Raw genomic sequence first — 19,996 nt, 5'->3', positions numbered from 1 at the left:
CTGTGATGTGCCTTAAGCTGGAGAACAGCGTTTCATTCCGTTCTCATCTTTTCGCGCCGCATTCTTATCCCATTATTAAGCATGGATCCGTTAAGTGTTACAGCGTCGATCATTGGAATCCTTGCTGCAGCAGGCAAGCTCTACGAGCTCCTCGATTCGATCATCTCCACCACCAAAGATGCCCCGCAAGTCCTGACTGCGCTTGCCCGTGAGACCCACGAGGTTGAGGCAGTGGTCCTCTCTCTCCAGAACGTTCTGAAGGACCTCTCGGTTACGCCACCTCATCGAACTGCCTTAATACAGCTGGATCAGCTGATAATTACGCTGACAGATTCTGTGCTGGCTGTTGATGAGTTGAAAGACGCAATCGCTCCGTTCATCGCAGTCGGAGGGCAGAAGATCCCATTTAAAGTTCGATTGAAATGGACACGGGCGGAGGCTAGCTGTATGAGAATTGTTGATCGAATGCAGATGCAGAAGACATCAATCTTACTAATGCTCAACATTCTCCAATGGTACGCCAATCGCATATTGCTTGATTTATGCTTGACATTAGCTAAGAATTTCGTAGCTCATCAGATTTGGAAGCCAGCCAGTCCCAGGCATCGTTAGCACTGACGATGGAGCAACTTGTACAGACTAACAGAGAATTGTGCAGGCGCCTCAGAAATCTCGAAGACAGGTTCGACGCAACAAGTGTTGTTACAGAGAAGTTTAGGGGTTCAAATACCTTGCTGCAAGGAGACGATGAAACAATTAGAGCAGTCCAACCGTCAACCAGTAAACACGTATCTATCCTCGAGGCGGTAAAGATACATTTTGCATTTGACGACGATCTGCAATCGTCACGTGTTTATCAAATGACAAGAAGTAGTGTTTGCGACCACTCCTTTGTTAGCTCGGCAGTTAGAACGAACGCTTGGTCAATTTTCTCTGGACTGTCCTTGGCAGATATATCCATCATCTCTGTAGTGGCGTTGCCACTCTATTCTGGCGATATCAATAACCACGAGCACTACTCTTTTGGGGACATTGAACGATCTCAATCAAGAGAGACCACCGCTGTTCAGAAGATTTGGTCAAACAGCCCGCCATTGATCGAGATGCAAAATCCGCTATTATCCAGTCCATCTGATCAACTTATCACTGCAGGAACCAGTGAACAAGCACAACAATTTGGAGAGCGAGATATAAGCGTAGAACCGCAACAGACGTCAATCATCGTGTCTCCTTTACCTTCCGCTCTACCAAGCACAGAACATGCCATTTCTTCGTTCCGAGACGAAATTGAGCTCGCCCTGTCGCACTCGGATTGGTTTCATGGAAATACTCCCAGGCGTAACGATACACCTATTTCTGCAATAGTAACAGACAGGCGGAGCAAGGACAGTGGGAGTGATCATTCCTCCCTAGGGAAAACTTCCAGTCATCGTGTTGATGACAATCTGGAAGAAGATGACAGTCTGGAAGAAGACGACGTCGTTTACGACTGTAGGGGTTGTGGAGAGGTGCTTAAAGAAGGAAAAGCTTTTGAGCTAGGTGAGTAACCAGTACAGATCATGTTAGAAGATACTGATGAGAGTGTAGCTGGACACCGTTACCACATGAACTGCTTCCGATGCAATACATGTGGCACCCTCCTCGACTCGGATGCGAACCTACTGCTCCTTGGAGACGGCTCGCTGATGTGCAACAACTGCACCTACAGCTGCAACCACTGCGGCAATAAGATTGAAGACCTAGCTATCCTTACAGGAGACCAGGCCTTCTGTGTAAATTGCTTTATATGCAGGAACTGCAAACGCAAAATTGCAAACCTGCGTTATGCACGCACCTCACAGGGCATCTTCTGTATGACCTGTCATGAATCGTTCATGGCTCGGCGGCGCAAGAAAACGAAGAAACCACCAGTCCCAGCGGCGCCAAAAGAGGAAAAGTCCCTGCCCGCATTGGCTGACCAGCCCCCGCAGCATACCACCCTTACTCCTAATATAGGAATACGATCGGACATATACTTGGAACCTACAACGACAAATGGTGTAGGAAGGGGATAGGCAAACGCAAAGAGGAACAGAGAAGAAACGCGTTGAAACCCTTCTTGTTGAAAGAAAGCAAGACATGAAGGACCGAGCAGGAGACATATTGATAATAGCAACCCTATTACTATTGACAGAACCTTGTATGAATGTCATCAAGATGTCGATACCAAAACTACCCGTCTACGCAGACTTTGGCAAAGATTTCCTTGTTATGGAAACCTTATTCTTCACCTGTTGAACTTACGACATGTTTGTACCCGCACAATGACAGGTGCATTTAATAAAGCGTGTCAAGCATCTAATGGACTAACTTGTCTATTGCATCTCGCATGTCAGACTATGTTTACAGTAGTGTGGTGGATGTTCATCGAGAGCCAAGTGTGCCAAACTCTCCAAGTCAAACTGTCGATCAGATCAAACTATCGATCAGACTCAAAAGTCTTATAGCTCGACACAGAAGTGTGCAGGAATGGGGTTGCCAGGCTGCCTGTGATGTAGATTGGGTGTCTATAATTGTTTTCAATAAGAAATTGCTTCAATCCTAAACCTGTAATGTTAAGATTATGGCTAGTATTATCTCGTCCGTTCTCAGCGCAGCTACGCACTTGATGTCTTTCTATATAACTTTGTCTATCAAGTCTACCGAGTCTATCAATCCCACAAAAACGCCACGATCCGTTTCCAGCCAGTTGCTTTAGGTTCCGGGGGCTCTGGATATCTGGCAACCTCATCCAATGCTTCACGGAGGGGTATGTCTGCTAAGGATACAAACTTCGTCCCCTTGATGAACTTCCAGAGGAGGAAAGCAGCAATAACGAGAGGTATGTCTCTGGTCAAGTTGTTAGTCGTGATTTCATTCCTCTTCGAAGAGGTAAACTTACAGATATGCAGAGACAAAGTCGCTAGCTGACCAATTCCCCTTTGTGAACGTGGAAAAGCCGCCAGTGAACAGAATGGTCAAACACATGACTAGCGCAACAGGAGACGAGTACGGCGTCCAGCGGTTGCAGAAAGGTAGCTCAGTCCGTGAGATACCCTGCTTTTTCATCGCCATGTTTAGGCGAATGTGGTTGAGCAAAATCGATGACCATGACACGAGAACGCCGGCGGCAGTCAGGTCGACCAACCACCAGAAGACAGTCGTGGCACTATTCGACAGTGCCATAAAAGCCAAGAACATGAAGCAAGTGTTGAAGCATACGCAAACGTATGGAACGCCCCATGATGTTGTGCGGAGGAAGATCTTCGGTGCTTGGCCTTTAATGGCAAGAGCGTAGAGTACACGAGTGCCGGAGAGAAGTGCTTGATTGGATGAGGACCAGGCGGATGTGATGACGACGGCATTAACTACAGATGGAATGGCCTTGATGCCGGCTGCTGATGCGACAATCACGAAAGGGCTCATTGTTGCATCTCCGGTATAGTTGTTGAGTCTAGGGTCATCACTGGAGACAATCATGCCGACAACAAGCACTAGAATTGAGTCTTAGCCACATTACAATCTTCTGGCCAACTGAAGTACTCACCTGCAAGGACGTAGAAGAGGAGAACTCTGGCAAAAACCTTTTTACACGCTTTGGGGATGTTTCTCCGCGGATTCTGCGTCTCGGCAGCAGCCATGGCTAGGCTCTCTACGCCTGCAAAACTGAAGACTGCGTTGGTCATGACGCTCCAGTATCCGAGAAATTGACCCCAACGACCAGTTGCGATGTGTTCAACGAAAGGACCTGGAGATTTCCAGTACCTAAAACCACTGCATCATGTCAGCACGTTTAAGTTTTGGAGAATACCAGAGCACATACATGCGTTCTTGTCCAGGGATACCGCCAAGATCGATAACAAGACCAAAGATGATCAAAAATATGATTAAGAGTATCTTCAAGGAGGCAAAGAAGAACTCGACTTCTCCATAGATCGAGACGAACGAGATGCCAACTATAAAAGTGAGGGCGATGAATATGCAAATCCAGACTACTGGGGTTAAATCTGTCCAGAACTGGAACAGAACGCAGATGGCTGATATTTCTGCTGGAACGGACAGCAGATTTCCGTAAACGATGTTAAGTCCAATGGCAAATCCGAAAGCAGGATCGACAAGAAACTCCGCATGCCTGACGAAAGAACCAGTAACGGGCAAAAGGGCGGCAACCTCACCCAGGGCGAATTGAACAGCGCAGACGATAAGCCCGACGGTGGTGTAACCCAGCAGAGCGCCAAGGGGACCTGCAGTTTGAATACTACCTCCGAGTCCTAGAAACAGCCCTGTGCCTATCGCGCCGGCAATGGCTATCATCTGGATGTGCCGTTGGCGGAGTCCTCGAGTGAGATTGTTGTTTTCGAGCTGCGTAACAAAATCGGAGGCTTCTAGGTCTTCGCCATGCCCAGCAGCAGCGTCAACACCGATGTTGACATCCTTCTTGTTCATGTTGCTGGCTTGCTCCATGATCGCAGAAATGGTGCTGGATTCTTGCTGACTGCTGGTGTTCGGAGAATTGGCTGTTGTTGAGAAGGTATTGTACTGATTCTGTGCCGTCGATGCATCAATCAGATGATCGTTCTCATCACGGTTCTGGGTTTTGCGAGGCTGTCGTCGAAAGCCACCCGTCAACGGCATGATGAAGGGATTTATGTGTTGACCTCGTATCAATGTCGAGTAACGCCGAAAATGGCGTGCTTGTTATCGCGAATGACCACGCGTTAGCGACGAGGCAACGCAAGCAGCGAGTCAACTCTGTCGGCTACAAGGCTGAACAGGCTAGAGCGATGCCACAAAAAGCTTCATCCCCGTGCTTGTGTGCGACAAGCATCGAACGAAGATGGTGATGGTATCGGAGGAAGAGCCGGGAAGAACGCGAGGTGACGCGCCAGAGTCTAGACCAATTGCCCGACCACCACGGTAGATACATGTGTGTGTCTAAACAATCAGCCCTTCTTCAAAAACTTCCAAATGAAAGTACCAAGTAAACTTTTTATACGAACAGCCCAAACATTGAAGGTGAACTTGCCACAAGAGGTAGAATTTACAAGTGGGGTCCTTTCAGCCAATAGCATGGCTTGAGTGACATACTGCTGCTGTACTTAGCAGTCACATCTTAACGTTCTGTATCATTGACTATCCATTCGACAACATCTGAGGCGAGACTTTACAATCAGTCTCAACGTGTTACTTCACAATATCCAGTTTCTACGTCTCGTCAAGAACTCCCATCTGATCCTACAAAACTAAGGCCAATTTATGCTTCTTCTGCGTTCAATACGGCAAGCACGTCTTTGTAGACCTGTCGCATATCTTACTTTTCAAACACCCAGACTATCAGCGGCCAGACACATGACGACCACAATGACGAACGGCGACTTGAACAATACAGCAGCGGAACGTGTCCGAACAGAAATCACTATAGATCCAACATATCACAACCGCTCCCTAGCCATCCCTGCCAGTGAAGACGACCCTACAATTCGAAAAAGCTATCGGCCATTCATTCTCGACGATGAGACAACATCATCCGACTGGGTCTCCCAGGTCGAACTCAGCACGGCATTGAAGATGGTGGAGGCGCAAATCCTGAACAGTGGCGATGAGCGGTTGAAGGTTCTCGTGCTCCATGGGAGCATGCGGTCACGGTCCTACTCACGTCTACTGGCATTCGAGGCTAGTCGAATTTTGTTCCGCCTAGGCTGTGACGTACGCATGTACGATCCTACTGGGCTGCCAATGAAGGACGACGTTCAGCACGCGCACGAGAAAGTCGTTGAACTACGGGAGCTCTCGAAATGGTCAGATGGACACATCTGGATCAGTCCGGAACAGCATGGGAATCTGGTTAGTATCCTTTATTTGAGTCAGGTTTACATAGCTAACAACATCACCTTAGACTGCCGTCTTCAAGAATCAGATCGATTGGGTCCCACTATCAACAGGCTCAGTCCGACCAACCCAAGGACGCACCTTGGCCATCGCGCAAGTTTCCGGGGGCTCTCAATCGTTCAACACAGTCAACTCGTTACGGATCCTTGGGCGGTGGATGCGTATGTTTGCCATCCCAAACCAGAGCAGTATCCCGATGGCGTACAAGCAATTCACAGAAGAAGATGACGTCGAAGGGGGGAGTAGACTTATGCCGAGTGGCAACAGAGACAGACTCGTTGACGTGTTGGAGGAGTTTGTAAAGTACACGATTGTCATGCGGCCACATTTCGATCTTTTCGGGGATAGGTTTAGTGAAAGGGAAGAGAAGCGGGCAAAGGACGAGAAGGCGAGGCTTGCAAAGGCTGGGAACTCCGATAAGATGTAATTCACTTGAATCAATGCTCGATCGAATGCGGATCTATTGGGCCACGCAACAAATATTTCCTGTCCATTTGACAAAAAGAATACCAGATGATGACGAAGAAGACATCATCACCCCAACGCTAACCACCCCAATCTCCGCATCATCTCCGAGCACCTCCCAATCTATCTCCACCCTCCCAACCCACCCCCCCAAACAACCCCCATCACCACCCAACCAACCATGTCCAAAAACGTCCGTCCCAACCATCCCACACACCGCACCTTCCCACCCCCCCAAACCTCCAAGCTAAGTCCCCCACCAGAGCAAAGATGACCTCACCCGCATCCGCGACAACCAGCGCCGCTCGCGCACCCGGCGCAAGGAGTTAGTCCAAGACCTGCAAGCGCGCGTGCACGCATTCGAAGCGAGAGGCGTAGCGGCGACGCAGGAGATGCAGAGAGCTGCGCGGAAAGTCGCGGTGGAGAATGGGCGGTTGAGGGAGTTGCTTGCGCGGCGGGGGGTGGGGAGGGGGGAGGTTGAGGGGTATTTGCGGGGGTGTGAGGGGGTGGGGGAAGGGGGGGAAGGTGGCAAGGGGAGGGTTTTGGGTGATGAAGGGAGAGCGGAGGAGATGGCGAGTCCGGGAGATGGTCACGTGTACCTCCATCAACACCCGCAACCGCAACAACCAGACGACACGCTTGATCCTCAGCTGAGCCAGTACGTCCAGGAAACGCAATCATCAAATACGGCAGAAACAAGTGGGCCTCCGTATACCGACGCACAACCCACCACTTCAATCCCCCCTCTAACACCGACCGACACCGTCGACGACCTGGGCTGCCCCAACACAGCAGATTGTTTCTGCCCCCCGTCCCTCCCACCCACCAACCAACCGCTTAGCTCCGCCGCGCTGGAAATCTCCTGCGAAACGGCGGCTACGATTATTGCGCAGATGCGCGGGGATGGGGATCGAGAGTCGGCGCGTGCGGCGCTGGGGTGTGGGCGGGGGGAGGTGTGTAGTGTGAAGAATTCTGTGATTATGCAGATTATGGATGAGGGGTAGGTGGGTTGGGTGTGAAGGAGAGCAAGCTTTTGTAGGGGCTTGGGGAGTGGGGGGGGGGGGAGGGGTGTGAGAGCGAGTATTGGGGTTTGCGGTTAGTAGGATTATAATCTTACATGTGTGTGTATATGATGTATGAATTATCTTGACCGTATTGTCCTCATCTGTCAGCTGTCAAAAGCCAAAACCCCAAGGCTGATGAACCTTCCCCCCTCCCTTCAGCGATATCCATCTCCCCCAACTCCACAGCCTATCAACGCGTGTCATTGTCAACTCCCATCTTCACCACCATCCCCTCACACCCCCTTCTTCGAAACCGGCACCAACCCCCTCTGCCCCGCAATCCACCGATCAAGCCTCGCATAGCAATCCAGCGTCATAAAAACCCCTACACACCCACTATTAGCCCACACCCCCCTCTCCAAAAAAAACAGAGAACGAAAACAACAACTCACCAACCCCCAAATACGCGCCATACATCCCGCCCAACCCGCCCACCCCCCTCTGCCCCGCACTAAGTTCCCCCCAACTCAACATCTCCGCCAAACAAACCAGCGTACTAACACTCGTCTCGAGGCCAAAGACCAGCAGCGCGAGCGGGACGCGCGGGTCGTTGCGCAGGAGGGCGGGGATGGCCCAGAGGGTTAAGGGCACGTGGAGGGTTAGCTCGAGGAATTGGAGGGCGGGGAAGTAGGCGCTGCGTGGTGTTAGTGTATATGGGGGGATGGTTTTTTTTGGGGGGGGGGGGAAGGACAAACGGTGGGTTGTAGAAAAAGCGATCGCCGTGTGTGGTTATGTACCATGTTCGGAGGGTGGTCATCCATTCGGGTTTTAGGGAGAGGGGGTAGTAGGATGTTAGGTCGAAGGCTGGGGGGGGGAAGTGTTAGTGTGTATTGGTTGGTGTTTGTTAGAGTTGAGGGTGGGTTGTGGTGTTTGATATGTTGCGAAATGAAATGGGGAAGATATTCGGTCTTGCACTCCGCATCCCTTTTCCTCCCTTCTCTTGACATTGACATTCACATAACGCGAGGTTTCTGACCAGAAGAGAAACCGCGGTGTTAAAAGAGTTCGAGTTCGATAAAACTAAACGAACACAACATACCGAGCATAACAGGCAGATGCACGATGAAAAACACAAGGTAGACCAGATCGCGCTTACGCGACCAGATCGACGTCGCCATATTGCTAGTTTTCAAGAGTCGAGATGTGTGGTGATGAAAATGAGGTGGAGCGAGGTCGAGGTCGAGGTCGAGGTTTGTCGGGAAGTTGTACCTAGACGAATGGTGCGTGCACGGGGGCAACGTTTCTCACTCACGGCATTTGTACATAATTTTTCCATTTGGGGTTTTACATGTATATAGGCCGACGAGGAGGGGGATTTTATTACAAGGCATGTTTGTTGTATGGCAAGCGTATGTAAATACTTTTGATTGCAAAAGAGACAGAAGATATAGACATGCCTCCGAGACTTTGTGAATCCCTCTCTCCTGATAAAAAGTGATCATAGTGAAAATTGAAAATAAATCATGTCCAGACATCCAGCCGTAAATTCGTCAATCCAAGTCACCAACGCCAAACAACCCGTCCTGTCATAAGCCCAGCCCAGCCCAGTCCAGCCCACCCATTTCCGTCCCCTTCCAGCCCACAAGACCGCAAATCCACTCCCTTCATCGCACCCTCAAGACAGCGTCCCCATCATAGCAGCAACAAGCTTCGGGTTCGGGCGGTCCTTGACCCTCCTCACTAGTCCAAATCATCAGCCCCCAAACTAATGAGCCGAGCGAACAAGGGCCAACCTACCCTTCCTATCCCGATCCACTCTCATAACCTCTCGCTTGGGATCGCGGCGTTCCAGAACCACCAACTCGGTATCACGCTCATCACGCTCGTACTTGAGCATGCGGCGCTCTTCCTCCAGCGAGCGGATCTCCGAGCGGATGTCGCGCTCAGAGCGGCGGTGGCGCACGAGTTGTCGTTGTTCCGGCAGGAAAGCAGTTGCCGGTCCATGCATGGCGTTGGAGCGCTCAAAGTGCACGTATTCCTCACGCTCGTGCTCGCGCTCGTGTTCGTGCCTGGGGGGAGGAGAGGGTTCACGGACAGACTTGGCGTAGTGCGATTCTGCGTAGTGGGATTGCGCGTATTGTGGTGGTGCTGGGGGAGGATGTACTGACGGGGCGTAGTGTGATGGAGGCGGGGGTGGGGCATGTACGGAGTGAGCCGGTGGCGGAACTGCGTATATCACAGCAGGGGGAGGAGGCGGCGCGTGCATCGATGGGGGAGGAGGTGGGGCATATACCGAAGCTGGCGGAGGCGGTGCATAGATTGAGGCTGGTGGAGGCGGTGCATAGACTGAAGCTGGTGGAGGTGGTGCGTATACCGAGGCCGGTGGGGGAGGGGCGTATACCGAAGCTGGTCGCGGAGGAGGATCGTAAACTGAAGCTGGTCGAGGGGGAGCATCATAGACTGAAGCAGGTGGTGGCGGGTGGTCCTCGATCTTCTCCTCGTACACGTATGTCGTCTTCTCCACTGCAAGACGTGAGTATAGAAACCATATCAGCCCAGATACTACGTACCCTCTTTGTAGCCCTCGCTCGTCTTGATCACTTCATCGATATGCTCCTTCTCGAGTGCTCGAGTGATGACGAGGAAGTCGTCCTATCTCAGTCAGAAACATTCTATTTCAGAGACGTGCTGCTTACCTCTTCTTCGAACGGGTAGCCGAGCTCAATGATGGCCTCCCTCTTGACCAGCCGTTTTGGCAGCCGCGTGCGACCCTTCTTGCCCCAGGTGGCACGTTCAGGCTGGGCTTCCTCGAAGCTGGAGGCGGACGAGCTGCGCGTCGACTTTGCCACGCTTTTGCTTCTGCGGACCTTGCTCTTCTCTCTGTGAATCTCGACCTCGCGGTAGTCATCACGCTCTTGTCCTCTTCCGGATCGTTCGACGAACCTAAAGTCTTCAAACTCGTCCTCGTCGCGGTCGCGGTCGTCGCGGAATCGACGGGGAGGCGAGGCCTGGCGTGAGCGGACAGGGAGCGGGATGGGCACGTTGGCAGGTGGTCGATACTCGTCCCTCTCAATGTCTCCATACCGTGGCAGAGGCCGGCGATCGAACGTGTCGAGGGAAGACTGTCGACGCATGAACTGCGGTCGGGCAGGTCGCCGTCTCGAGGCGACATCGAGCTCGAGGTTCTTGCTGATGTTGATATCCCTGTCGATGACAGAGGCACGACGGTATGGCGCAAGAGCCATGTTGGCTATCTCGGAAGGCGTCTGCTCGTCGAAGATCTCGTTCCGGCGACGTACGGGTCGCTCGAAGCGTGAGTCCTCGTGGATGCGCTCCCTCTCGAGCACACGAGTGCCACGGCGGTCGCGGTCTTCGTGGATATCGACGTCACGGCGACCTCCAGGGAAGCGGTCGTGCTCCTGGAAGCGGTAGTGGTCGTGGTCGCCGCCGCGTACACTTCCGCCGCGCACGCTCTCTTCGCCGCGGACACTTCCCTCGCCGCGGACAGTCCCGCCTCGCATGCGCTCGAACCTGTCACGATCCCACCGACCGCCGCCGCCGCCTCCTCCTCCGCCTCGAGGCGGCTCATCGTCGAAGCGGTCCAGGGCTCCTGTCGAGGAACGATACATGGCTGGGTGTGGGGGTGGTGGATAGCCCGATCCGAGGGTTGATGTGATTATGCGGGGTCCCAGATCCTGGCCCGATATGTGCGATATGGGAGGGCGGGCGTCTCTGCTGGTAGACGGTTCTTCTGCGATGGTTGAGTGACAGTGCAAAGGGCGGACGGTGACGGAATATATGTCGCAAGGCTCTCGGGAGAGTTGGTGGGTGAGTGGGCGCAACCAAGTCCAGTGAGACAGACTTGCGTCATAGCCGCCCGTGTCCCCTGCATCCCACCAAGGCGCAAACTGCGCCCAGAGTGGGCCCCGGGGTCGAGTCTTCGGCCGTTCTGTTCATCGCTTCAACTGCGATCCAATCTGCTTGGGCGCTGCTATTTTCATGTTGGGCACGCTTGTCCTTTGCGACTTTCCTACGACACCCAGACGGCTTGTTGGGCCATATTCGACCAGCAGTGGCTTTTCGCTATGCAGCCCTCACCCTCCGGCGCTAGACCATCCCACTTGCATGTGCCTTACTTTTCTTTTCGTCACACGGATATGCGGATGAAAGTAGTGCGCAGTGCATGTCGACGTTGAACGAGTATTTGAACATGACGTCACAATAGACTCGTCTTTGGTTGTACAGCAAGACTGCTTTTCAGGACGAGCGTCGCTTTAGAAGAGCACGTTTATTCAGTCGCTGGCTCGTTCGCAGCTGTCAACATCCTGCAGGTACCGCCTGTTGCCGCTGTCACACATGCAAGTGGGCAGCAATGCTGGTCAAGTCTGGTTCATGCCCAAAGGGTGTAGTTGACAAGATTTGCATGGAGTACCTTGCATTGGTGTTACTTGCCCCTCCCCTCGTAAGGCTTGGTTTTGTGGAGTATGGACTCCTGCCTAGATCGATGGAACTCTTGGAAGTTTATCGTAGTATTCATTGCCCACTGGAGGCATGCTAACTTTTATGTACCCCGTGTAGACGCCATCTAAGTGTATCTACGTACAATAATATACAACACTCATCTTACACTCTCTTTTCGATCTACTCCCATCTCACTTTCATAACACGTTACTTCTTTTATACCACTTCACTTCTTCCCCACCAACTCCTGAATCTTGCTCGTCACATACTCGACATCGTGAGGCCTCCCCTTCAATGCCCCCATGACCTTCCCCATGATACTGCCAAACGTCCTCTTGCCCTCCTCCAACTGTGCAGCTATATCCCCAATAATAATGTCCAGCTCGCCCGCCTCCACTGTCGGTATCTCCCCCGCATATTTCCTCAGTACATCCAACTGCCCTTGCTCCTTCTCCACCAAATCATCCCTCTTCGCTGCCTGGAACTCCTCGATCGCTGTGCTCGACGCCTTGATCTGCTTCTGGATGAGGGCGTAGAGGGCGCCGTCGGTTGTGATGGGCTTTGCTGTCTTGGAGGCGTTTATTATCTCAGCTTGCAAGGCGCGGATTACGTTTAGTGTGGGCTTGTTTTTTGCGCGGAGGGCGAGCTTGAGGTCGTTTTGCAGGCGGGGGAGGATGGTGGGCTCGGTGGTGGAAGAGGAGAAGCGGATGGAGCGGGTGATGGGACGGGGAATGGCGAGGAGGTTTGCTCGCAGGAGGGAGGAGCGCAGGAGAGACATGGTGGGTGGGTGGGTGGTGGTGGAGTTTTGGATTGTCTTTAAAATCGGCGGTGAAGCGTAGCGGTAGATGTCGATGAGAAAGAGCGAGCGTATCAGGAAAGAGCGATGCAACAAGCAGAAACAATGACTACCAGCACGGCCTCTGGATCTCCCGACTGACCTCCGACTGATAATTCCACTGTTGGAGATCGCCAAACATGTTGGATGACATAATTCCAGACGCGCGCTGGAGCTGATCCCTGCCGTGCTGACTTAGCAAGCTCCCGACATGCAAAGTTCACAAACAACAAAAGAACGGGAGCTCCATTACCATCGCAATTGCGCCCGGCTGCCCTTTTGCTCTCTCGTTCCCGGCGCTTCTCTTTCTTCCCTAGTGTCCTCCCATTTGCGCGCGATTAATGTTTATGTTCGGCCACCGGCGCGTGCTCCCAACCTCCACCTGAACACGCTCCCACGAGGCTCGCGACCGCCATCGACACCCTCGCTGCACATCCCACCATGGCCTTCCAGGGACCGCCCGCGACGCCGCAGCGCCCTACCCCCGGCGCGTTCGTGAACACCCCGGCCCCCAACCGACCGGGCTTTGGGCGACGGGCCTCGATGGCGCAACCACAGCCGCTGCCCCAGTCGCGCTCGGCACAGGCGCTGCCTGCACCGCCGGCAGAGAGCGCCATCGACCGCGCCGCGCGCACAATCAACAGCATGCTGGACCGGGACAACAGGTTTCCCGCGTTGGAGACGTACATCGGGCGTGAGTAGCGCCGACGCCGGCCGTAGACGGGGTCAGAGATGCTAACCAAGCACTGCAGAGGGCGTGTCCGGCGAGTACGAGCTGCCGTCCAACCCGGCCTGGTCGCCGTTCCAGAAGCTGCGCACCTACCGCCTGCCCGAGGCCGTCTTCGAGCAGGTCGACCACACGCAGATGTCGACCAAGATGGGCCTGTTCGCCGAGATCAACCACGCCTGGGTCACCGTCGACAACCAGGTCTACCTGTGGGACTACACCCACCCGAACCCCGAGCTCGTCGGCTTCGAGGAGCAGCCCCACAACATCACCTGCGTCAAGCTGCTGCGCCCGCGCGCCCACGTCTTCGTCGCCACCATCGACTACCTGCTCGTCGTCGCGACCACGACCGACATCTTCCTCATCGCCGTCGAGTGCCAGCGCGGGCCCGAGGGCGTCCACGGCATCACCCTATACCGCACGGGGCTGTCGACATCGGTCAGGAAGATCAACGTCACGGCCATCGAGGGCTCGGCCAAGACGGGACGCATCTTCTTCGGCGACGGGGGCTCCGAAGACGTCTACGAGCTCAACTACCAGCAGGAGGACAGGTGGTTCTCGAGCAAGTGCAGCAGGACCAACCACGTCTCGACAGCAGTCGGGCTCCCAGCACTGCCCTTCTACGGCGTCTCGAAGCAGGTCGGGACGCAGCAGATGGTCATCGACGACACGCGGAACCTGCTGTACACGCTCTCCACAAACGGCACCATCAAGGTCTACTACATGCGCTCCCCCACGACGTTGGAATGCGTCATCACCCGCACGCTCGCAAACATCCAGACCATGTGCAGCCACATCGTCCGGCAGGGGGCCGCGCTCGACAAGATGGTTCTTGTCAGCCTGAGTCCAATCACTGGCACCGAAGCCGACCATCTTTCCCTGATGGCGACCACGTCCTCAGGCTGCAGACTGTACCTAAGCACTACCTCGGGTGGCTGGAGCAGCGACAACACAAGCGCGCCAAACAGCATGCAGCTACGGCATATACGGTTCCCCCCCTACGACGGTCCGGCTACGCAGCAGAGCAATTCGACCCAAATACAACCATATGCCGGTGGCACTCCACTGGGGCTCGACTCCAAAGCCCTGCGAGACACAAAATACGGAAATCGATACGCGCCAGGGTCGTTCTTCTCCTTCGTCCTGAGGGCCGAGAACGACGCCAACCAGACACTCTTCATCACGGCTCCACATTCTGGGCTGCTGAGCCAACGGGAGACGTCTGAACCACCGCGATACACCGAGACAGGCCTAACGCTGGAGCTCGTCGGCAGGATTTTGGATATGGGCCAGGTCTCAGAGCCTTTTTCTGCCAGGAACGAGCCTCTAGGATTCGGCAATGAGCTGTCAACCCAGTTCGACAAACCCCTTTCTGAATTCGCGATTATCACATCATTCGGTATCGAGACCGTCCGAAGGAGAAGGCTAGTCGACGTCTTTGCCGCAATCATCAAGTACGGCAACGGGCAGGAGGGCGCAGAGAACGATATCCGCAAACTTGCAAAACAGTACGGTCTTGCGGAGACAGCTGCTACCGCTCTGGCTGTAGCGTGCGGTCAAGGATCAGACGTGGGCCCCGATTCTCGAATCGCCAAAATCACAGATCCGGACGTGCTTGATTTTGCGCGCAGGGTCTTCATCGAGTTTGGCGGCAAGGCACATTTGACGGAGAGCGCGACAGTCGAAGGTCTCAGCGTGGAGAACGTCCGTCCTTCAGCCCGTCACGATGGCATTGCAATGTATGTCGCTCGCCTTGTGCGCTCAATCTGGAACTCGCCTGTCATCGTGGAGGTTCTTGCACCGACTGGTCCTATTCTGGCGTCTGCGCAGAACGTGGCCAAACTGCAGGACATACAACGCGCGCTTATGCAGCTGCAAGAATTTCTGGAGTCAAACAAGTCTTTCATAGATGGCTTGGCTGGACCGGAGGCGTTGGGGCGAGTGTCTTCGCGACAGGAAGAGGTTGAGCTTCAAGGCGAGAACCGCGCTCTGACCAGTCTGCTACAGCTGGTAAACAACATCATCGAAGGCATCTCTTTCGCGCTCGTCCTGTTCGAGGAGCGTCTCGAAGATATTCTGGTATTGCTTCCGAGCCCAGAGTTGCAGATTAGGGTCCGTCGCCTCACCTTCCAGGGTCTGTTCTCTGTCAAGGAGGGAAAAGAGCTTGCGCGTGAGCTGGTCAAGGCGATCGTCAACCGCAACATCGCCAAGGGCTCTAATGTGGAAACAGTTGCGGAGGCATTGCGCAGGAAGTGCGGAAGCTTCTGCAGCGCAGATGACGTTATCATCTTCAAGGCTCAAGAGAACTTGAAGAAGGCAGCTGACATGGGCGTGAATGCCGACCGCGGACGTACCTTGCTCAACGATAGTTTGATGTTGTTCGAGCAAGTGGCAAAGAGCTTGAGCTTCGAGAATCTGACGACTACAGTCAACAAGTACATCGAGCTCGAGTTCTACGCAGGTAAGCTTTGTTAGCGCTCTTCATTTGACTTCAGCTAATCAATCTTTTAGGCGCTATCCAACTTGCTCTCAAGGTCGCTCAAGAATGGGACCGGGGGAATAAGGCTCTGTCTTGGATAAGAGAGAGAGATGACCCTAACATCGACCCGAACGATGTTCGGAGACAATATTACGACGAGCGCGCTGCGTGCTACAACCTAGCTTTCGGTGTCATCGAAGCCGTTGATTTCGCCAACAACAACCAAGGCTTCGTTGCAGATGGTGTCACATCCCAAATCACGCTTCGCAAACAGGAAGCATATAATGTGATCAACGACTCCGACGACGAGGTTTTCCAAAACTACCTCTACGATTGGTACATGTCGAAGGGTTGGTCTGAACGCCTGCTGCAAATCAACTCTCCGTTTGTGGTAGAATATCTGCGACAGAGTGCTGAGAAGGACATTGCTCATGCAGACCTCCTGTGGCGCTATTACGCCCATTACAACGATTTCTTGAGCGCTGCGGAGACGCAGTTTCAACTCGCAAAGAGTGCGCTCAATCTGTCGTTGGAGAAGCGGATAGAGTACCTCTCACGAGCGAAAGCGAATGCTTCAACACGCATGACCGGTTTCTCCGACACTGGGGTGCGCAACAGGCAGTCGAGACAAGAGCTCCTACGAAATATCAGCGACCACCTCGACGTCGCTAACATTCAAGACGATGTCCTGCAGAAGATCAAGGCCGACGAACGCCTCACTGGCAAGCGGAGAGAAGAAGTCATTCTACGTCTCGACGGCGAAATTCAATCCGTCGAACGAGTGAGTCACTCCTCCCTACTCACACAAAACCATATGCTAACACATCTCAGTTGTACAATGACTATGCCGACCAAGCCGGCTACTACGACATCTGCCTCCTCATCTACCACGCCGCCGACCACCGCAGCATCCCAGACATCCGCCACACATGGACCAACCTCATCGACCAAGTGCACCGCATCGCGCTCAAGGACCGCCAATCCGCGCCCTGGGAGTCGGTCGCCCTGAAAGTCGAAGACATCGGCCGTCGCGTCAATCTCAACGAGAACGTCTTCCCCGTCAACATCGTCTTCCAACTCCTCCTACAGTACGACCTTGGCTTCTACGCACACGACGCACAGAGCGCCACCGGGACCCTGGCCCTCAATTCAAACCTGACCTGGCCCATCGACGTGCTGCTCAAACTCAACGCGCCGTTTGAGATCCTAGTCGCCACGCTGGAATCACTCTGGTACGGCCAGGAACAGCCCTTTGCGGGCCGCAACCGCAAGCTGCTCGTCAAGTGGCTTGTGTATCTCGTCGAGCAGTGGAACGTAGTGAGCCGGCGGACGGGCGCGCACTTTGGCGGCGTCGAGAACGCGATCGGATTGTCTGATTTGCTGCGCGTTGTGCTGGGTAGTGAGGTTTTGGGGCGCGAGGATAGGGAGTGGGCGGATCGGGCGAGGGATGTTAAGGCTATTGTTGATGAGGCTGCGCGGTGAGGTGGGGGGCATGTAGAGTTGGAAATCAAGGGAATTGGAATGGAATGGAATGGAAAGATAGTAGGAGGGGAGCATGTGACGATATGAGAGAGCTCTTTGTTTTTCTTCGCAACCTGGGCTTTTGTGTATTCTTTCCCAGCGGCGTGGCGTTTTCTTTTTTGTCTAGGGTATCGGCGTCAAAAGCATATTGGTCTTGTAGGATGGATGGATGGATTGTTTCTAACTGGAAAGCGGGTTTTGAAGACGGTCATTTTTGGAGGTAGAGATCTTTAACCTCTTTTTTGTTATCTTTTTGAATCTCAGTAATGATATGAAAAACTCGACTGTTGATGTCTTTACTTGTGCGTTGAAGACGTTGTAACAACAGGTTGAACGAAACGTGAACGCTTATGCACTTGACGCTAACCCTAATCCAGTCTTATATCCATCCATCTGTTCAACAACAACCTCTCTCCCTCCTAAACCCATACCCCCATACACCCATAGACCCCTCTCATCTCTTTCCCCTTTCCCCCATCCTCCTAACCCCCAATTTCCCCAAAACTAAACCCAAATGCCGATATGCATCCACTGCCGCTCCCCCGTCAAAACGCTCTACACAACCTACTCCAAAGCCGACGACCGCGCGCTGGGCAAAGGCGTGCGGCTGACGCAGTGTCCGCGGTGCAAGGCGTTTGCGGATAAATACGTCGAGCATGATTTCGTCGTGCTGTTTATTGATTTGGTGTTGATTAAACCGCAGGTATGTTTTTCTTGCTAAGAGAAGGCATGGAGGGGGGGTTTGAAAGGGATGAATGTAAGGCTGATGAGAAGGTTGTGCATGTAGGTGTATCGACATTTACTGTTCAACCGTCTGGGGCGCGATGATGGGAAGTTCGATGTGAGTGTGCCGTGTTTATATCCCAGCTAAGACAGTTGGTGCTAATAACATCCGCCCACAAACAGCGCTCGATCCTCCGTCTAGGAATCCTCCTCCTCCTCTTCGACGTCTACCTAACATGGGCGCGGATCGAAAAACTCGCCCTTCCCACCCCAGCAGCAGCACCCCCATCCCCCCTCAACCCATCCAGCAACGCCACATCAGCAACGCAAGCGGAAACAAACGCCTCCCTCCTCCAAGCCCAACCCCTCATCCTACAGTACCTCTTCTTCCTCCTCCTCGTCACCCTCAGCACCCTCGCCTTCCACTTCCCAATCCGCCTCCTCTGCTCACTGCGCGCACCCCGCCCGCTCCGCAGCCTGCTGCCGTACTACCCGCACCCCGCGCCGCTGTCCACGGCGCTACTCGTGTCCTCCTGCACGAAGCTGTTCCCTATTCTGCTCATCATATGGGACTACGATCTGCCGTCTAGCGCTACGGCGGTGAGTTGGGCGGTTATTGTGAATAATGTTGCTGCGTTGGAGATTCTTATGGATTGTGGGTATGTGCGGGCTGGGGGGTTGGTTGCGGTGGGCGCGGGGTGTCGGTGGGTTGTTGGTGGGGCGGTGTTGAGGGCTGCGGGGTTGGGGACGGGGTGGGAGGGGGGTGGGCTGGTGGAGGGGGTTAGGGGGATGACGGGGTTTTGAGGGGGGGTTGTGTTATTGTGGGATGGTTGAAGGTTGTTGGGCGAGTGGGTTGGGGAATGATATTGTGATACCCGGTTCTTATGATCGAAAATAGATGGTTTGTTGAGCTGGATGGTTGGCATTCTACAGGATAGGACGCTAGAGGGAAGAGATGGGGTCTGCTATTGCTGGTGTTTTCTGGACATGGATTACACTGAGTAATAAGGGAGAGCATATGTCATGTCCGAAATGATGTTTATACAATCCTACAGCTCCTCCCTTGGAAACGCCCAGCCAGATTTACAATGCGCTCAAACTTCAAATGTACAGCCTTAATTAAGCACGCTCCGCCTCTTCTCGACTACCACCTAACGCACATGTGTCTCAGTATCGGCAAGACTATCGCCTGGCAAAGACAACTCCCTACACGTTCATGCGCTTCCCCTATATCGTCTTCGGTTTCTTCGTCTGTGCCTCCTTTCCTTGTCCAACCTCGCGGAGAAGAACACTAGCGCCCAGTGTTCAGCTCCGGGCGAAGACCTTTCCGTACCGGCGTGATGAGAGGGTGCAGTTGCGCGAGGAACGTTATCGCCCACATGATGTACATTGCTGAGGCTGAGAGCACGAGTGTGGATCGCCAGACACTGTAGTTGCGTTAGCCTTTGATCTTTCTAGCTGTACGCGTGTCTGCTCCTTGATAGAACATGCTGCATCGATGAACATGGGTGTAGATGAAGCAGTGGATGAGCTTGATCGGATGCGATGACGCGATGGAGGTGCTTGCGGCAACGTGATGACTTCGATAGAGAGATGTAAACATACGTCTGGTTCTCGCCCTTGGGTGCAAGGATCCAAGCGGCGAGGCAGAATACGACGACGACTACGAAGCCGATAAATGGTGCCCAACTATCACGATTAGCTTGCTTCTGCTTCCAGTTCTGTTGCGCCATCTCACCCGTTTGCCATTGTGTTTCTGAAGCTACGGGAGCGTTGTCTCGGGGGTAAAAGAAGTTGCTGGTGGTTCGCAGAGTATTTGGTAAGCGTGCTGTGCTTCTAGAACGACTTTGCGGGGTGGAGACGAGCTGTTTATC

At 53.6% G+C, this 19,996-nt stretch overlaps 10 protein-coding genes across 10 annotated transcripts; 5 read left to right on the top strand and 5 right to left on the bottom strand.

The window, feature by feature from the left end:
- Nucleotides 1-81: 81 nt before the first annotated feature.
- On the top strand, nucleotides 82-2,054 carry P153DRAFT_360706 (uncharacterized protein; the record flags this gene model as incomplete). Its single annotated transcript, XM_033666934.1, has 3 exons — nucleotides 82-515; nucleotides 572-1,539; nucleotides 1,588-2,054. The coding sequence occupies 3 exons, from the start codon at nucleotides 82-84 to the stop codon at nucleotides 2,052-2,054; spliced, it is 1,869 nt and encodes a 622-aa protein (XP_033519489.1).
- A 636-nt stretch (nucleotides 2,055-2,690) lies between these two features.
- On the bottom strand, nucleotides 2,691-4,464 carry P153DRAFT_301029 (amino acid permease-like protein; the record flags this gene model as incomplete). The annotated part of the gene is made up of 4 exons (XM_033664362.1): nucleotides 2,691-2,868; nucleotides 2,921-3,512; nucleotides 3,566-3,792; nucleotides 3,842-4,464. 4 exons carry the CDS (start codon nucleotides 4,462-4,464, stop codon nucleotides 2,691-2,693), a joined length of 1,620 nt encoding a protein of 539 aa, XP_033519488.1.
- Nucleotides 4,465-5,367: 903 nt separating this feature from the next.
- Nucleotides 5,368-6,334, top strand: P153DRAFT_379156 (arsenate resistance ArsH; the record flags this gene model as incomplete). The annotated part of the gene is made up of 2 exons (XM_033669850.1): nucleotides 5,368-5,862; nucleotides 5,915-6,334. The coding sequence occupies 2 exons, from the start codon at nucleotides 5,368-5,370 to the stop codon at nucleotides 6,332-6,334; spliced, it is 915 nt and encodes a 304-aa protein (XP_033519487.1).
- A 219-nt stretch (nucleotides 6,335-6,553) lies between these two features.
- P153DRAFT_400586 (uncharacterized protein) lies at nucleotides 6,554-7,376 on the top strand (the record flags this gene model as incomplete). Its single annotated transcript, XM_033671839.1, has 2 exons — nucleotides 6,554-6,565; nucleotides 6,636-7,376. The coding sequence occupies 2 exons, from the start codon at nucleotides 6,554-6,556 to the stop codon at nucleotides 7,374-7,376; spliced, it is 753 nt and encodes a 250-aa protein (XP_033519486.1).
- An 88-nt stretch (nucleotides 7,377-7,464) lies between these two features.
- P153DRAFT_325519 (integral membrane protein-like protein) lies at nucleotides 7,465-8,609 on the bottom strand. Its single transcript, XM_033665272.1, has 4 exons — nucleotides 8,476-8,609; nucleotides 8,132-8,240; nucleotides 7,829-8,070; nucleotides 7,465-7,761 (listed from the first exon to the last, which is right to left on the bottom strand). The coding sequence occupies exons 1-4, from the start codon at nucleotides 8,552-8,554 to the stop codon at nucleotides 7,670-7,672; spliced, it is 522 nt and encodes a 173-aa protein (XP_033519485.1). The 5' UTR covers nucleotides 8,555-8,609; the 3' UTR covers nucleotides 7,465-7,669.
- Nucleotides 8,610-9,010: 401 nt separating this feature from the next.
- P153DRAFT_426100 (uncharacterized protein) lies at nucleotides 9,011-11,201 on the bottom strand. Its single transcript, XM_033672588.1, has 4 exons — nucleotides 10,073-11,201; nucleotides 9,947-10,028; nucleotides 9,174-9,899; nucleotides 9,011-9,148 (listed from the first exon to the last, which is right to left on the bottom strand). The coding sequence occupies exons 1-4, from the start codon at nucleotides 11,003-11,005 to the stop codon at nucleotides 9,117-9,119; spliced, it is 1,773 nt and encodes a 590-aa protein (XP_033519484.1). The 5' UTR covers nucleotides 11,006-11,201; the 3' UTR covers nucleotides 9,011-9,116.
- Nucleotides 11,202-11,891: 690 nt separating this feature from the next.
- P153DRAFT_426099 (GatB/YqeY domain-containing protein) lies at nucleotides 11,892-13,108 on the bottom strand. Its single transcript, XM_033672587.1, has 2 exons — nucleotides 12,920-13,108; nucleotides 11,892-12,850 (listed from the first exon to the last, which is right to left on the bottom strand). The coding sequence occupies exon 2, from the start codon at nucleotides 12,613-12,615 to the stop codon at nucleotides 12,064-12,066; it is 552 nt and encodes a 183-aa protein (XP_033519483.1). The 5' UTR covers nucleotides 12,616-12,850; nucleotides 12,920-13,108; the 3' UTR covers nucleotides 11,892-12,063.
- A 5-nt stretch (nucleotides 13,109-13,113) lies between these two features.
- Nucleotides 13,114-17,686, top strand: P153DRAFT_434771 (nucleoporin Nup157/170; the record flags this gene model as incomplete). Its single annotated transcript, XM_033673104.1, has 4 exons — nucleotides 13,114-13,366; nucleotides 13,425-15,860; nucleotides 15,911-16,659; nucleotides 16,710-17,686. The coding sequence occupies 4 exons, from the start codon at nucleotides 13,114-13,116 to the stop codon at nucleotides 17,358-17,360; spliced, it is 4,089 nt and encodes a 1,362-aa protein (XP_033519482.1). The 3' UTR covers nucleotides 17,361-17,686.
- A 144-nt stretch (nucleotides 17,687-17,830) lies between these two features.
- On the top strand, nucleotides 17,831-18,866 carry P153DRAFT_325509 (Arv1-like protein; the record flags this gene model as incomplete). The annotated part of the gene is made up of 3 exons (XM_033665271.1): nucleotides 17,831-18,102; nucleotides 18,187-18,240; nucleotides 18,306-18,866. Coding segments are annotated over exons 1-3 (804 nt in total), but the record flags the coding sequence as incomplete, so codon positions are not given.
- A 426-nt stretch (nucleotides 18,867-19,292) lies between these two features.
- On the bottom strand, nucleotides 19,293-19,996 carry P153DRAFT_370412 (uncharacterized protein). Its single transcript, XM_033669032.1, has 3 exons — nucleotides 19,861-19,996; nucleotides 19,728-19,811; nucleotides 19,293-19,549 (listed from the first exon to the last, which is right to left on the bottom strand). The coding sequence occupies exons 1-3, from the start codon at nucleotides 19,869-19,871 to the stop codon at nucleotides 19,414-19,416; spliced, it is 231 nt and encodes a 76-aa protein (XP_033519480.1). The 5' UTR covers nucleotides 19,872-19,996; the 3' UTR covers nucleotides 19,293-19,413.

The sequence above is a fragment of the Dothidotthia symphoricarpi genome (assembly GCF_010015815.1).
Source record: "Dothidotthia symphoricarpi CBS 119687 unplaced genomic scaffold P153scaffold_21, whole genome shotgun sequence".
Classification (NCBI taxonomy): Eukaryota; Fungi; Ascomycota; class Dothideomycetes; order Pleosporales; family Dothidotthiaceae; genus Dothidotthia; species Dothidotthia symphoricarpi.
The sequence above is the reverse complement of the archived record's forward strand: the minus strand, read 5'-3'. Positions and strand labels throughout refer to the sequence as shown.